Source organism: Sarcophilus harrisii, chromosome 3 (assembly GCF_902635505.1).
Source record: "Sarcophilus harrisii chromosome 3, mSarHar1.11, whole genome shotgun sequence".
NCBI lineage: Eukaryota > Metazoa > Chordata > Mammalia > Dasyuromorphia > Dasyuridae > Sarcophilus > Sarcophilus harrisii.
In genome coordinates, this window is record NC_045428.1 from 78296740 (window position 1) to 78313904 (window position 17165).

The 17165-nt window shown below is 31.9% G+C and overlaps 1 protein-coding gene across 1 annotated transcript in view; it reads right to left on the reverse strand.

Annotated features, from left to right (window-relative positions):
* Positions 1-17165, reverse strand: part of PARD3B (par-3 family cell polarity regulator beta) — a 740364-nt gene that overhangs the window by 564886 nt on the left and 158313 nt on the right. Inside the window, exons 4-5 of the mRNA XM_031961171.1 lie at positions 15863-15951; positions 4543-4629 (exon numbers count right to left, since the gene is read on the reverse strand). Coding sequence (XP_031817031.1) covers positions 4543-4629; positions 15863-15951 — 176 coding nt within the window. The remainder of the gene's footprint in view (positions 1-4542; positions 4630-15862; positions 15952-17165) is intronic.

The following is a 17165-nucleotide window of genomic DNA, read 5'->3' on the forward strand; positions in this document are numbered from 1 at the left end:
GAATGCTTTTTATGAGAGAATAATATGGTCACAAGTAGAAAAAGGGCAGCCAATAATGAAAGTATAGGTGAAAACCTAGAGTTCCTGTTTGGATTAGTCCCCAAATATTGAGTCACTGCCTTAAGGGGTTAGTATTTTAATTAACATAGACATTCTGGACTCTTGAATGGGCACAGAGCTCATGTGGTGATATTTACTGGAATGTGTCCACTGCAAAAATGCTCAATGAAAAATACTACATGGTGATGAAGTGTTACAGATAATAGGCCTAGTCTATGGAAAGCTTAAAGTAGTCAGTTTACAACGGAAAATAAAGTTGAAAACTTTTAAATTCTAGAAAGATAATGAATTTGTAGAGTATTCTTTAAAACAGAAAACTGGGATTAGATTTGCTATTTGATGAAAGATCCAGGATTCAAGTCAGATTTAAGATGCTTATAGAACTGTATGAAAACAGTGCATACAGAATTTCCAAAACACAATATAATTATAAGAATAAATAGTACAATGTTTAATATATAACATACAGGACATAATATAAACATTCCATGAAACACTAATATTTATTAAAAGTAAAGACCAGAATATGGATTATTAGTTGGAAAGAATTTTCTTTTTTCAAAATCTGGATTTCCAAAATAGTGAGTTCTCGATAACAAATCTATTTTGGAACTCACATGTATTCCTAAACCATAGTTTATATAAGCAAGTATTTTGTTAACAGGCATCCAAAATCTTCCTTTAACTTAATTCTGCCCAACATCAATCATGCAAAATTGCTTTCTAGGAATTACTTTGATATTCTTGTAGTTGAATTAATTTTTTTTCAGGTCATAGGGTTAAGCTTTAGTTAATAGATCATAGCTTGTCATATATAATAAAGACCCTACTGACCTGGAAAACTTAACTTTCTATGGAGAACGTATTGAAAGAACATGTCTACATATGAAATACATTTATGTAAAAGTTAATTTTATATAATTCAAAACTGAAAGGATGTTACTGTTTTGGGGAATGACACCAGATGACTTCTGTTCTCTCTATTCTTCAGCAAGGACAGAAGACTCCTAGCAATTTCACTCCGTCAAAATGATGAAAATATTTTCATAATCGCAGGTGTGCCACAGAGGATAATGTCCTCACTGTGGACAGAGTAGCTAACTCAGAACCAAGAACCAAGCAGAGTGACCTATCAGCTAACTGTAATGCCAAATCACATAAATTACTAGAAGCTTCAATTCAATTAAATAAAGAACTAAAGACCTAATATTTGTAAAATATTGGACTAAAAATAATAAAAAAATAGCAGGTTCCACATCAGCTCACAGACAAACTACAGCTCAAGAATAGTTCATATCCACCAGTATTCATCATAAAATATTATAAGCCCAAAGGATGTGGTATGTTTCTCTCTGTGAGTTTCTTCTCTTTATTTCCATTCAGCTTCCTTTTTTCTTTTCATGTGTTTCTTACCACACCCTGGATCCTTTTCTTTGTATATCTTTGTATCTCCTATACATATTATGCCAATAAAAGAAAAAAGAGACCTGAGTTGTCTTTAATTTGTGAATAGATTTCATTTAATTTTTTTCCCTCTGAATGTCAGTGAAATAAAAGCACACACACAAAAAAACCCATTCACCATCCTGTCATATGCTATGTCTCACTAGATCCTAACTCTTAGACCACGGACTAGTAAAAAAGACTCCTATTTATAACCAAGTATTCCATCTTAGGCTAAATAGTCTCACAACAGGTGTAGCTGTACTATATTAAAAATTAGAAATTTGGAGGCAAGAAAAATAAAAACTATATACACACATATTAAACTGTAGTCATCTTAATCAAAGTGTTAAATATAAATTCAGTTTGAATTAATAACACAAACTAATAAAATGGAAGGAAATTAAGAACTAAGTCTTTCATTCTGACCTTATTACTCTACTATACCCAAACAGTGAAACCATATGGTATTGTAAAGTCAGCCACTTGTTTGACATCTTTCTATGTATTGAGACACATGGGTTGAGTTAAGTATGCTTTCTCAGGCTGAACTCATTATTCCTTAACTTTTATTGGTTCATGTCTCCACTTCTACATTATTTTAATGTGTTTTCTAATTAAATTTCCTTTCTATAATACTAGTGGATAACGTAAAGAAATGGCAGAATGATTCCACTGAGTTACTGAATGGAAAGGTGCCCATTCTCTGCTTATCAGCTCATAAAACCATATTTCTTGTACAATTATTTTGAAATTTTGGGCAAGATATCATTTCTATTATAGAAAATCAAAAATGCAAAGAGTAAATTATAAAAGCCACGTGCTTGTAATCTCAGTTGTGGTTTTTTTTTTTTTATTATATCTACCATATTTAAACAATAGCAGACACTGTGGGAGGTTGATTTGCTGTTTTATAATATAAACTCCTCCAAATGCAACTGTTGAAAATGAGTCATGTTCATTATCACTTGGCACATTTCCTCACATTTGCCTAAAATGGAAAGTTCCTATCCTATATTCAAGTTTATTGAGTTTAAAGGACTAGCAATTTAATTGTTTTGGTAGTTCCAAAGCTGTATCAGTGCACTTCTGCCAGAAAACATTCCAATTTCTCAAGACAACTCGGTAAATATTCATCCTGTCTGTCAAAAAAACAGCTTGTTCAGTGCCATAACCCATAATGTTTATAAACAAGGTTATTAACATGTACAGGGAATGAGCCAATGGGCTCTACCAGCTTTTCACTTCATTTCTTTTTAAAGGGCATTCATCTCCATGAGAAGCTGGCATCAAAAGTATTTGCAAAAAGGTGATGACATGGCAATTACAGGTAGCAGATGGCTACCTGCTGTACACAATGCCAACCCAAATATCATTGCTAAATCTGGATTTGCCTAATATGGTGGGCTGCACCGAGTAAATATTCATGGGCAGTATATGGCAAATGGCAAATAATCTTACAAGAAAATTGTTGCTGTGGAAAGAATTATGTATTGGTATTCAGTGAATCTGAGTTTTTGTTCTGACTCATAAGGTTATGACATCTATAATTCTGTTCCTTTGCCATTTTTCAATCACGTCCAACTCTTCATCAGCCCCAATACTGCACTGATTTGCCATTTTTTTTCTCCTGCTCATTATACATATTAGAAAAAGCAAAGAGCCTTGGGTGACTTATCCATTGTTATACACCTAATAATTGGGTGAGGATGGATTTGAACTCAAAAAATGAGTCTTCCTACTTTTTCTATAATTCTATGAAATTTTAAACTTAAAAGACCGTTAAATTTACATAGGAAGTATCAGGCTCCAAGATGCTCAATGACTTGCTCAGGATAATATTAGTAAGTAAAAGAGTCATTGTTTGAACCCACAACTTCAAATTCTAAATGTCATGTTTGTTCTATTATAACTGCCCTAATTAATCGTGTGACCTTGGGGCAAATCATTTCAGTCTCTCATTTTAGTTTCTTGTAGAGATGAAGGAGTTCTACTACATATTTAAAGTCCCTTCTAGCCTGAAAATTATATGATTCAATGTATCATTTTTCGTGGTTTAAGAACGTTAACCAATTAATGTATCTCATGCAGTGATTAAAATGCAAAATGGCTTTTTGGGAAAAAAATAACTACTCATGTCAATTTCAGCTTTAGGGCTTGAGGCAAAATTGAAATAGGGAAAAGTGATGTCATTTTTGCATCCAGTAATTTTCAGACTCTAAGTGGTTTTTTTTTTTTTAAATTATCTCTTAAGGCACAAATTTCAATTTTTATCTAGGGAAAACTTTAACATCTATGTTAGGCATACAAGAAAGCATCCTCCAAATGTTGACATATTAATGACCATCAATCAATATGGATTTAACAATAAAGTGGACTTTTGGCACCTCAACTGCCTATAATACATCATTTTCAATTGAATTAATTTTATTCCAATAGAGAAATTAATATTATGGCTATATTTTGCCATGGTATAATTAAAATCTACCAAACATGAAAAAAAAGAACCTCTACTTTGCCTCCAGCAGGAACTGCAATGATATCTACCAGAAATTTTGAACAAAACCTCTTTTTTATTATTTCCATTTTCTAAACATTAGGGGTTACTTGACCATGTAAACTATGATCATAAGTTAGTTTTTTACTATGCATTCATTTATTGAAGTGTATTTTGGTGAATAATGACATTCTAATGGGACATTTGTCTAGTAATATGAGGAAATGGTAAAATATTCACTAGGGAATCTTTTTATTTACTAAGTCTGCAGCAGGAACGTTTCAAGGAAGCCCTTCATAATTAATTTTAAGTGCAGATACCATGATTGATTTTTTTAAACCCACATCACATAAGTGGATGGTTTTTATTTTGTTTCCAACATGTAAGTAGCATAACAAAGTGGTCAACAAAGGAATATGTTGAGGCCTATTACTGAATAATAGAGATGCACACTTAACCCTCTTCTGGAAATGGTTTCAGAAAATGAACTCAATCGAGTTTTTTCATTAACATGAGTTTCTGAAAGAAGGAAAACATCTTACCTTCCACTCAGTGATGAAAAGAAGGGCACTACATGTATCCCCAGAGGGCCACCTTCCCCAGAAATCTCCACTGTTCTTGTCATATCACTGAGATAAAGAAAACAAGAGCACAGATGAGTCTCTGTTCAAGAATAGATGAGGTAAATTTTTTTTAAAGAACAAAATATCTCCCATTTACACAGCAGAGAGAAAATAAAAATAGTGCATGGTTTGTTGAGGGAATACAAAAGTTCCCAATAAGTGTATTTAAAGGAATATTTGATTCTTGATTCCCCTCTTAACCCCAATCCAAGGGAACAACTGAAAATGACCACCCATCAAAAGAACATTCTACTTCCTTTAATCTGCATAAATCAACATTTTTTGAGTATTTCTGTGATACTAGAATAACACAAACATATATTTGAAAATCATATATATATATATATATATACATCTCATAAAATTATGTAAATTATAATGCATGAGATTAAATGGAAGAAAATGAAGGGCAAAAGGTATATTATTTAGCAAAGAATACATAAGAGCAAAATTAAAAAAAAATCTCTAGTCTAACTTAGTATTATGTACTAATTATCTTTAAAGTGTTCTAGAGTTAAATTTGCTTTTTCAAGAAAGCACTACAAACCCAAAGAAGAAATCTCACAAAATATCCACTTCTCCCTTTTTTAAAGACTGAAAAAAGAACACAGAAATGGGATAAAATATATATTCTTGAAAGAAATAGAAGCCTGACCTACCTAACCTATAACAGATTACAAAAAGGAGATGCTAGCAACACCAATGGAGAGTGTGCATGATACATATAACATCAACTACTCCTTCCAAGGCAAAGGTAACATTTCCTGAATAATAAAGAGCTTAATTAACAGACTACTATCAGCATAATAATAATGAACAATTAATGCTACTTCAGTCATACAAATGCCAGGATAACAAATATAAATGCCATAGGGAAAATGCCAAAGTTAAATAAGAAAATACTTCCAATGGAGAAATAGATAACAGGATACTGTTGTTTCCTATTTACATGAAAATTATTTTATACTTGATGTCAAACTCCAAAATATAATTGCTATAAATGCTTTTCTCATCCAAATTGAAAATGATAGACTTGTGGCTCTTTTCTGGAAAGTTAGTAAAGGTATTAAGAGGGTATTTTCTGTGAAGTCCTTAATGAATTCACTAGGCATGAAATATTCTCTAAATTACCAATAATCTAATACGACTATATTAACTATATCCTGTCAAGCGGAATAAGTTTATTTTTCTTGTTATTTTTCTATGTAAACCTTTTAAAATCAAGCTTTTCAAAAGGAACGTGTCAATTCCCACTGCATGTAAAGAGGATAAAATTCCAAAGCTAGTCATAAACTCCAAATGATTCGTACCATACAGATACTGTCATTACTTGAAACTTCTTCAGTCAAATAGACTACGTCAGAAGTCTTGAAGTAAAGAACCAAGACACATCTTCATATAGAAAAAAATGATATTTCAGGGTATATAAAACTCAACCATTCTTGCTATGTAATGTTGAAAACGGTAATTGTTAGATGTACATATAATATCAAGAGAGAGGAAATATTAAAAATCATAAAGTATCACTTGAAAATATCACCAGGCCCCTGATTCTACAGCTACCTAGAGAATGGAATATGGCTTTTCTGGTATCAAAGCTTATTTGATCGTTTGCTTTGATACCAGATAAGCCAGTAATCAATCCTTTTATAGAATCACAGTTTCATAATTCAAGATGGTACCTTAGAGATAACATCTAGTTTTAGGGGCTACAGAGAGAACCTGGAAGGCAACTTAGCTATTATAAGGGTGCAGTAGGCAATCATGCATTTTCCCAAAAGATAGATAGTAATATTCTAGTTACTATGATGTAGTTATAAACACATTTTTTGTTTCATTATAAAGAATTTTTCATACTCAAAAAGTTTGGAAACCACCAGAGTAGTCAATTTCTTGGCATGAAATTCAGTGTTTGAGGATAATGACAGTGTAACCCAATTTTTAAAGATCACCAGGACTAGAAGATTGTTTTATCCTGACAAACCATATTTATGCCTAACTACTTAATTTCTTATCTTTAAGAGTTCCAAAGTTTTATTCATATCCATTCATATATATGTAAAGAATTTTAAAATTAATGTTTTACCAAATCTACTATGAGATTCTAGAAAGTGTAGATATTATTTATATACCTATCTATCTATCTATCTATATCATATATCCAGAGGCTGTACTACAAATATATGCTAACTGTGTTAAAGGAATGGATTTCTGTTTAATACATTGTTCAAGTGGCAAAGAATAAAAAATAAATGCTTATCTTCTTTAGGATAAATATGATTGGGGAACATAAACACATCAAAAGCTTTAATTAAGCCAAATAAAACCCTCTATAGTCCAGGTTCTTAAGCTGTGGGTCATGAGGTCATATTGGATCTCATAATTGAATGTAGAGATCATAAAATTATAATTTATTTTCAGCAAATGTTTGATTTGTTTACCTATTTTACATACCTATATACCTAAGGTCACATAAAAATTTCTTGGGGGCAAGTGGGAAAAGTTTAAGAAGGCCTGCTCTATAGCATATGGATACCCCCTGTGCCATGTTAATATTTAGTCATTATTCTATTGTTATAATGTAATTCTCCCTATTAATTTAATAAAAAAAAGAAATCATCTTAGACCCATCCCTCACCAGAATAAAGACTGGTATTGGCAATAGTATTATAGATAGCCCAGAAAATGTGAACATCTCTCTGAAGGAGTAGCCAATTATGATAAATGGTCTCAGAAAAATCTTGCACATGGAATTTGACCATATGATCATTAAGGTTAGCATCTTTTTATAGAAGGAAAAAAATTTGAGTTGACAAGTGGTAGAGAAATTCAAATGAAATTTTAATGGTTCACATAATATAGTTGTATAGAACAACTATAAGATATACATAATGATTCTGTGTTCATTTTCCTATTAAGTCATTCAAGAGAATAGCTGACTGGTCAAAATTAGAAATTTTCACATGAAAAAAATACATTTTCAAGGTATGCGTAATAGAGTGGTTTTTGCTCTATAACTTAAGTGGAAAAACATGAGTTAGTTATTTAAGGACAAGATATTTAATTTCTAATTTTAATTCTTCAGGACTATGATATTTAGTGATTCTAGCCAAATAGCATCTCTGGAAGAATATTTACATTAAAGATAAATTTTGTTTCAGGGACAACTTTGGGATATTTAAAAGTGCCGAATAATTTTTGAAAGACAGTTCCAAATTGTTATCCTCCTCCTCCTCCTCTCATTGTCCATCAGCTTTATTTATCAAAGACAAGGTTATTCATAGACCAGGTCTTGGGGTGTTCATTCAGCTATATTATACAGTCTGGACAAAAGGCATTCTTTGTTGGCTTGCTTTTTCTTTGATGGTTAGTTAAATAGCACTCTCTTTAAATGATTACATATCTCAATTAAGAGGCTAAAATGTCAGCTGCAAACAGAGGAATTGGAAAACTCATATAATCTATGGTAAACCCCCTCTTCTTTTAGACTTTGTGTTGATCACTGTTCATGGCAATTGTTCTCTAGCTAGTACAGATATCTCCATTTTTTCAATTCCTCTGTTTGATGTTAATTAAAAGAGAATTATTTTTGTGACTACATTTTTCAAGAAATCTTGTGCAATCTGGGTATGAATATAAATGATATAGGAAGAAAACCAGTAAATATGGCATTTTGATCCACTGAAATCCTGTCTCTTTCACCAATGTGTTCACTATTCATTCTATCAGTTAAAAGATTATATAGTTCAAAGTAATGATATTTAGTCAAATTACCTAATGAAAAGTTTTGCAATAGAACATTCACCTCATAAACATAGGATATATTCTCCCACAAATATACATACCATCAGTGGGAAGAGTAAGTAAACAATAGGGATTATACATAAGAGTATCACACTTGGGGAATTGAGAGAGGAGCAGTTCACTCCTTTGATTTCTAGAGGACTCTAAAGTCTTTTGGTGATATCATAATTCTGCTCACACTTTCGGTGTCTCCTTCAGAGGGTATATCATCCCTGATGGCTATGTTATACTACTAGATCTATTGCTAGGTAAGCTTGCTATTCTATTTTTTTTTAAAGCTGTGCCTTATTTAAAAGCTTTTTATTTTCAAAACATGCACAGATAATTTTTCAACATTGACCTTTACGTAGTCTCGTGTTTCAGATTTTCCCCTCCTGCCCCTCATCTGCTCCCCTAGATGACAAGCAATCCAATATAGGTTATACATGTTAAAATATATGTTAAATCCAATATAAGTAAACATATTTATACAATTCTCTTTCTGCACAAGAAAAATTATATCAAAAAGGAAAGTAAATGAATAAGAAAACAAAATGCAACCAAACAATAACAAAAACAGTGAGAATGTTATGCTGTTATTCAAATTTAGTTCCCACAATCCTCTCTTTGGGTGTAGATGGGATCACAAGATCATTGGAACTGGTATCAATCATTTCATTGTTGGAAAGAGTCATGTTCATCAGAATTGATTGTCATATAATATTTATATTGCTGTGTATAATAATCTCCTGGTTCTGTTCATTTCACTTAGCATCAGTAGACATGTAAGTTTCTCCAGGCTTCTCTAAAATCATTTTTCTGATCGTTTCTTATAGAACAATAATATTCCATATTAGCCATTCTCCAGGTGATGGGAATACTCTCAGTTTCCATTTCTTACCACTATAAAAAGGGCTTCCAAAAACATTTTTGGTGTGCTGGTTTTTTAACCTTCTTTAATTTCCATCTCTTTAGGGCCATCTCAGATATTTCAACTTCAGTATTCTGGAACATAATGACTGAATATGTCTCAGTACTAGGGGAAAGAAAATAGCTATTTGGTTTTAGTTACTATACTTACACGATAAAAGCCAATCAAAAAAATCTCTAAGAATAGACTAGGTCAATCCTCATCTCCTGCTTCTGGGATGGATATAAAAATCTTCTTATTATAATCTAGTTTAGGGTCAGATAATCTAATATATCCTCTAAATCCTTTATGACTAACTTGGAATTGAATCTAAACAGAAAAAAAAGAAAGGTTAAAGAGGCAAAGTCAGTGTTTTTCATTTCTAAATAACTATTGGTAGCAAAGACTAAAAGATCTGGTGTTATATTTTGGCTATGCAAATCCCAAATCTCTTGAATTCTAATTTAGTATTGATTTTGATTTTTGCTCTAAAAAGCTTATAGTTCTAAACACTTAAGGTATTTGGAAACAATTTTCACATCAAAACCAACTTTTTTTTTGCCTGTTAAAATATAATCAATTTCATTTTTGGTGATCTTTGGTGACAAGTCTAATGCGTTTCTTGAAGAATGAATTATAGTTATAGTTATATACAGGAAAACATCCTTATATTCCACAAGTCTTTCACATCATTATTTCTTATATTTTCTGTGCTCTCATATACTCATCTTTTCAAGATAAGCCCACACAGATATAGGCTTAACTCAGAGAGTCTTGAATTCTTTGTAGAATTTATCTAATTCTAATCCTCCAATATATGTTGGTACATAATTGTAATCAGCAGTAAGCAAATGCTTACCACAGAAGCATTGCAACACAAGACAAAGAAATATCTTATGAAATGGCTGCATTTGAATTCATAAAATGAAATTCCTTCTAGCTCCTCTTTCTCTTTAATATCTTGTGAACCATCTTTCCCCATTTAGATAAACTTCTTTCAATCTTCTATATTATATGCAACAAAAATGTCCAAATTCATATAATGTAATTCCCCAAGCAGCAATCTGCACACATTGGTCATTGCACAAGTATCTCACATTTATAGTACCAATAGTAAAAGTTAATGTGAATAGATGGTCTAAAAACTAAAATGATTCTTAGCATGCATGCTCTCTTTCTCATAAGAAAAAAGAAGATAATGATAAAGATGACTTAGAACTAATTTATTTTTCTTTCTGTATTAAAGGTAACTCTGGCCCAAAACTTCATAACCAAGCAGCCATTAATCCATCGTGTTTTAGAATTCTTTTTAAAAAAGTTTATTTGTGTGTGTGTGTGTGTGTGTGTGTGTGTGCACTTCATTTAATAGGCTTAAGATTGATTTCTGCTTTAATGGATTTTGATTGTCCTTTCTAATATCTGAGCAAACTATTGTGCTATCTTTAAACCTCATAATTACCATTTTCCTTTTTCATTAGAAATTGCTTTTGTATCTGTTAACCTACTAGCTAACATAGAGAAAGGTATAAAAGGATTACAGACCTATTGATTATAATTTACATGTTGTTTCTGAATATCTGCTATATTTAGCACACAAAAAAATGATTACAAGTATTCCAGAGGGCATGATCATATTCTGATCCATTAATTATACCAACATTAGGAGAAATTAGCATGAAAAAGGGCAAATACAGTTTTTGATTGTTTTGAAGAGAAAAAGAAAATTCAGTAAAAAGAAATACTTGACCATCCCATAGAGTTCTTTACATACATTATCTTTATGAACTAAAATAAATATATGAAGTAGTTCCAGAGCCTATTCATTATTGGACTATTTTTCAAACATTAAGTTTTTTTCTGAGATTGCAATATACATTATGAAGCCTTTTTTTATTTTAACAGACTCTGTAATAATTTTAAAGTACCATGACATAGTAAGACCATTTGTATGTTCTTACATGTGTGTATATTCATAATCATATGCATATGCTGAGGCATATCCTGAGATGAAGGGAGAATTTGGGAAATGTAAGAAAAGAGATGGAAAGAATAGATTCCTAAGGAGGAATAGAACAAAATGCCAAAGATAAATTCTAGAGATATTAAAATACTAAGGAAACAATAACTGACTGGGTAAAGGGAGATTAGACCACATGGAAAGTAAACAAAAAGTGGAAAAATTTAATCATATGTCAAAATAGCATAACAAATCCTAGCAGTATTCCTTTAGACTGACTAAAAACAAAACACACTAAAACAAAAGCAGAAGGGTATGAAGAATTAAATGAAAAATGTTAAGCATGTTGGATGTTAGTAGACAGAATGGTTATAAAGAAATCACTGAACTGAATGGCATCATCCAAGAATTAGGAAGAATTCAAGGTTGAAATGATGAAATTCTGATCAAAATGTCTGCCTGTATTTACAAATGCCCACATAGCATCTCAACCTCTTTAGTCCAATATCAAGAATACAAATGACCATAAATGTATTACAGGATTAGAAATATGTCATTAAGACTCCAGGAATAACAAACCGATGAGTAGTACTGACTACACTGGCTTAGCTGATGGAATAAAGGATAGAATCATTGAACATATAACATTGGTCCTTAAGAGGAAATCACATTTCACTGAGATATCAGAGTACTTTGAGAGAGTAATTAATCATACGGACAAAACTTATTTAGATTTGTAAAAAGCCTTTAACAAGATTCCATATTAATGGCTTGGAAATAAAAGTAATAATGATTCTAGAATAATGGTGAAGAATAAAGAATTGTATTGTAGACAGGAAAAAAGAAGTTCTCTGAATATGATGAAAATGGGGCCCCCAAGGTTGATGTTGACACAAGTCAGTATCAAGTTTTTGAGCAAGAATTGCATTTAAAAAAATGAATTCGTGGTATCTTGATATATTCCCATATTCCTTATATGTATTTGTACAGGTTTTACTCCAAACCTAGAACAAATCCTTCTACCTATTGAAATCTTTCTTTTCCTTTAAAGGCCAACTTATGTTTTTTTTCATGAAGTCTTCAATCCACCTAGATGAAAGTGATCTTCCTTCACAGTTTCTTAATTTAATATTATTTAGTAAAGTGTGCTATGGTGATATATATTCTTATGTGTATGAAAATGCACACACACATACACACAGATGAATTACTTATGTATCTCCTCTCCTTACCCCTCCAATAGTTAGCACAGCTCCTTATAAACAGGGTCTATGCTATTTTCCATTTTTAAATTCTTGTACACATAGAAGTTGGCACAATTCTTTACTCACAGAAAGCACATACATTTGCTAAATTGAACAGAATTTTTGTTGATGATATGGGATTATAGAGCCCAAAGCCAAAAGGTCTATAATTAGGATGAACTTGAATTTGTGCCCCAAACAAACTATGGCAATTCCTTGCAATTTGAGAGAGAGCAATGACAGAAAAGACTACTTTTTAACAAAAAGTAGTAAATTTATAAGACTCCATTAACTTGAATAGTAATGCAAATTAAGAAGGGTTTACATAAATTTCTATGGTAATTTTATAATGGATTATTAAAGGAAGTTATTCTTTTTTTTTGTTTTTTTTTTCTTTTCTTTTTTTTTTTTTTTTTGAGTTGTCAAGATCTCCAAAAAGGACATTTTACTGAGAAAACATGATGTTCAAGAGGCACAAAAGTTGGCAGACCGATGGTAAAATATTCTATATTAAATTGTAGAGAGACTGTCAACTATCCTGTTTACAGAATAGTTTTAAAGAGTTGTGGGGCACAGCTTCCAGGATCAAAAACAAAATGCTCTTGTTGTGCAGTTGTGAACAAATCCAACCATTCTGGATATGCTCAAAAAGTTATAAAACTGTGCATACCCTTTGATCCAGCGGTGTTACTACTGGGCTTATATCCCAAAGAGACCATAAAGAAGGGAAAGGGACCTGTATGTGCACGAATGTTTGTGGCAGCCCTCTTTGTAGTGGCGAGAAACTTGAAACTGAGTGGATGCCCATCAGTTGGAGAATGGCTGAATACATTGTGGTATATGAATATTATGGAATATTATTGTTCTGTAAGAAATGACCAACAGGATGATTTCAGAAAGGCCTGGAGAGACTTACACGAACTGATGCTGAGTGAAATGAGCAGGACCAAGAGATCATTATATACTTCAACAACAATACTAGATGATGACTAGTTCTGATGGACCAGGCCATCCTCAGCAACGAGATCAACCAAATCATTTCCAATGGAGCAGTAATGAACTGAACCAGCTATGCCCAGAAAAAGAACTCTGGGAGATGACTAAAAACCATTACATTGAATTCCCAATCCCTATATGTTTGTCCATCTGCATTTTGGATTTCCTTTACAGGCTAATTGTACAATATTTCAGAATCCGATTCTTTTTGTACAGCAAAATAATGGTTTGGTCATGTATACTTACTGTGTATCTAATTTATATTTTAATATATTTAACATCTACTGGTCATCCTGCCATCTGGGGGAGGGGGTGGGGAATAAGAGGTGAAAAATTGGAACAAGAGGTTTGGCAATTGTTAATGCTGTAAAGTTACCCATACATATAACCTGTAAATAAAAGGCTATTAAATAAAAACAAAAACAAAAACAAAATGCTCTACTTGAGATTCAATGCATTTCATAACTTAATCCCTTCCTACCAAGGAAGTTATTCTTAATCTTCTCTTGTAGAGAATAATTATGCTTTCCTATAAAACAGCCCTAGATACCACTGTCAGTACCAAAATACTGGGCTGGATGGGGATTATTTTATAAAATGATGATTATGAATTATCTGTGTCTTTCAATTATTTACATTTTTTCTTATTATAGGTGACTCAGAATTGGTTTGGCTTAATGAAATACTTCAAATAATCTGAATCATGGATGAATGGCATGGCTTAAATTTTTTTAAATCTATGAATTGTTGTTCATATTATTAGCTTTGGGGGTACTGGCTCTTTCATAGTTTTTCTCTTAGAATTACTAAAATCCCATTTCTAGTACATACTCAGACACATGATTTATTAGCAAATTATCCTATATAAATTCTTCATCCGGGACTTAGGGAAAAGGATAGAGTGAAGGCATTGGACAGAATTATCTTTCACATTAAACCAATATTTGCTTTGTAGACATTGTTAAACTTTAATAATTTTAAACTATAACCCACCTTTGCTGTATGGCCTCAAATATTCCACATCTTAGGATAAAAGCATAAAAATGTAAAGGCTTTTAAAGTCATTAAAAAAACTTCTAAAGAAAAATTATAAACAATTTTAACAAAAAAATCAATTTTATGATGGTCCTATGGTACTAAATAATGAATAACTGTTTGATCTATCATATCATACAAGATATATCCATTTTCTTGGAGAAAACTGCTTGTTATAGTACTTATAAAATGCTAAACAGGCTCTAAAGATTAGCCTGAAAATCCAAATTTATAGTCTTATGACAAACATCATCACATTAGATAAAAAAACCTATCAATTGAGAAGTGATAACCAAACTTTCTGAAAGATTACATTAGGAAAAGATAATAGGTGTAAGGTGAGAAACTCACATTTATAACCAACTCTATTAATCTTTCCAAAAGGTATGCTTTTACTGCTCAAAAGAGAATGCTAGGCATTGAGTAGTGCAAAGCTATGGAACCTCAACTACTCATGGAATGGTAAATCATAGTTATTTACCTAGACAGGCTTGGTGCCAAGGGGCTAATATACTAGGAACAATGGAAAGAGATTGCTGTGAAGAAGATTTTGGTTGATACAAGGATAGATTTCTTTTTAATTTAATTTTTTTTATATTATGGAATAAAATAAACATTTAACAATCAAAATCACTTAAAAGTTTCTTCAGGGGCTAGCTGGTTCTTCCTCACTGGAGATCTTCAAATATAAACAACATGGAAACTAATCTCTTATTGGGATTGATCTTAAAAAAGATTGTTCTTCATGTATAGGATGGATTAGATATAATCAGACAATTTCCACTGATCTTTAAACTTAAATGATATTAAAAAAAATAGTTGGTCATGTACACTCATTTTCTTCACTCAGGGTCATACAAAAAATAGTAATCCATAAGAAGATCAACATCTTGTAAGATGAAGGACAATAATATTTTAGGTCTATCAAAAATGAAATTATTTGCCACTATCCTCACATATAGCAATAAAAATATTCAGAAGTTTTGTAATTTGGAATCCAAATCAATACTAACAAAAAGCAGGGCTGAGAAGTATGAGGGTGATTGACTATCTCAGAGAATATGTTTGTTTTGCACATTGTGGCCAAGATTTTGCAAGACTCAGAGATGTAACACACAGTTTTTGGAAAACAAAAGCCTGAGTCAAGTATGTACCACAATAGTCTCCCAAAGGCAAGGTTTCAGAGTTAGTATGAAGGAAGAAAAACCCATTAATGAAAACATGGTGATAGTTCCAAAAGAGCATTTTCAGTTCTAAGTAAAGACTGTGTAGATATGTTTATGAAACTGAAAAACACATGCTTATTATAAGTACCTGGATGTATGTTTAGTTTTTTGCAATGTCAGCGGTTCTGACTGTCCACTACACATGATTTCACTATCTTCCAAACTTTGTGGTGAACCCTGCAGCAAAAAAACAAAAAACAAAACAAAAAAAAAAAAACATAGGTAAATACAGACACTCCACATAAGTTTTGAAACCAGAACAGAATGTTCTAACATTGCAGATGCCCTTGTGGTTTTGTTCTCTATTGGTCAGATTTTCTCATCTCTGAAAAGACTTGGAAACAGGTGTTAATCATTTCACTTCTCCCTGTGTTATTTTCTTTCTTATTTGGTTTCTGATATGCCCTCATGGACTTTTTTATATGCAGCACAATGTTAAGAGAGTTGGAAATGATAATTTGCCTTTCTGCTCATCATCTACAAAATTTGGGGGATGGATTCTTTTCATATGAACAAGGAAAAAGAAGTACCAAGGGAAGACACCATTGACAGCCAGTGATGTATTGGCTTTAATGTACTGTACTTCATCGTAGTCCTCATGGCAGTAATATAAACAGAGCAAAATCCATAAAAAACATCTTGCCTTGAGAGGTCACTTTTGTCAAGAATGTAACAGGAATATAGCTGAAAGACATAAATCTACAGCTGTCACTCTGCCAGGAGAATTCGATTTAGAGTGTGATCTTCACCAGACCGAACCGAAAGACAACCATTTAATTTCTAAAATGGCAAAACTCTTTCCCAATGTAGAAGTGGATTGCTTTGAGATGATTGGTGGTTGAGGTTGTCATACTTCTGGAATAGTAATGGAAAGAACACATCTAAAATAGTGCCCTGCTTGGTAATTCTAATTCACATCAGAACTATTTCTTAATTTGCTACAAAATCATGCTTGAACACTTCCAGTGGATATTATTCCAGTGATCCACAATTTCTCAAGAGGAGGAGGTTAATGGCAAAAGACAGACAGATGGATTTCCTAAGCTATGGAGACTGACTACAGAATGATGAATCTTTTTCCATATGGATAGTCACTTTTTAGTACTATACTGTGAATACAGATTGAGCAAAATCTCTGGAGTTTTGAGATTCTCTCTTTTTAAAAAATAGACAAGGATATAATGGCTTTTGGTTGTAAAAAGAAAGCATAATCAAATACAATCTTACTTTATGTGAAATTTAGACTTAAGAAAACCATTTTAATTCCTTTAAGAAAACAAGGCACTAAGTATTATATTAACTTAAAGTATTTGTTTAAAGAAACCACATCCCTCAAATTAACTTTATCTTTTTGACAAGGTAACAAAATGGGGCATGGAGGTTATTGATTT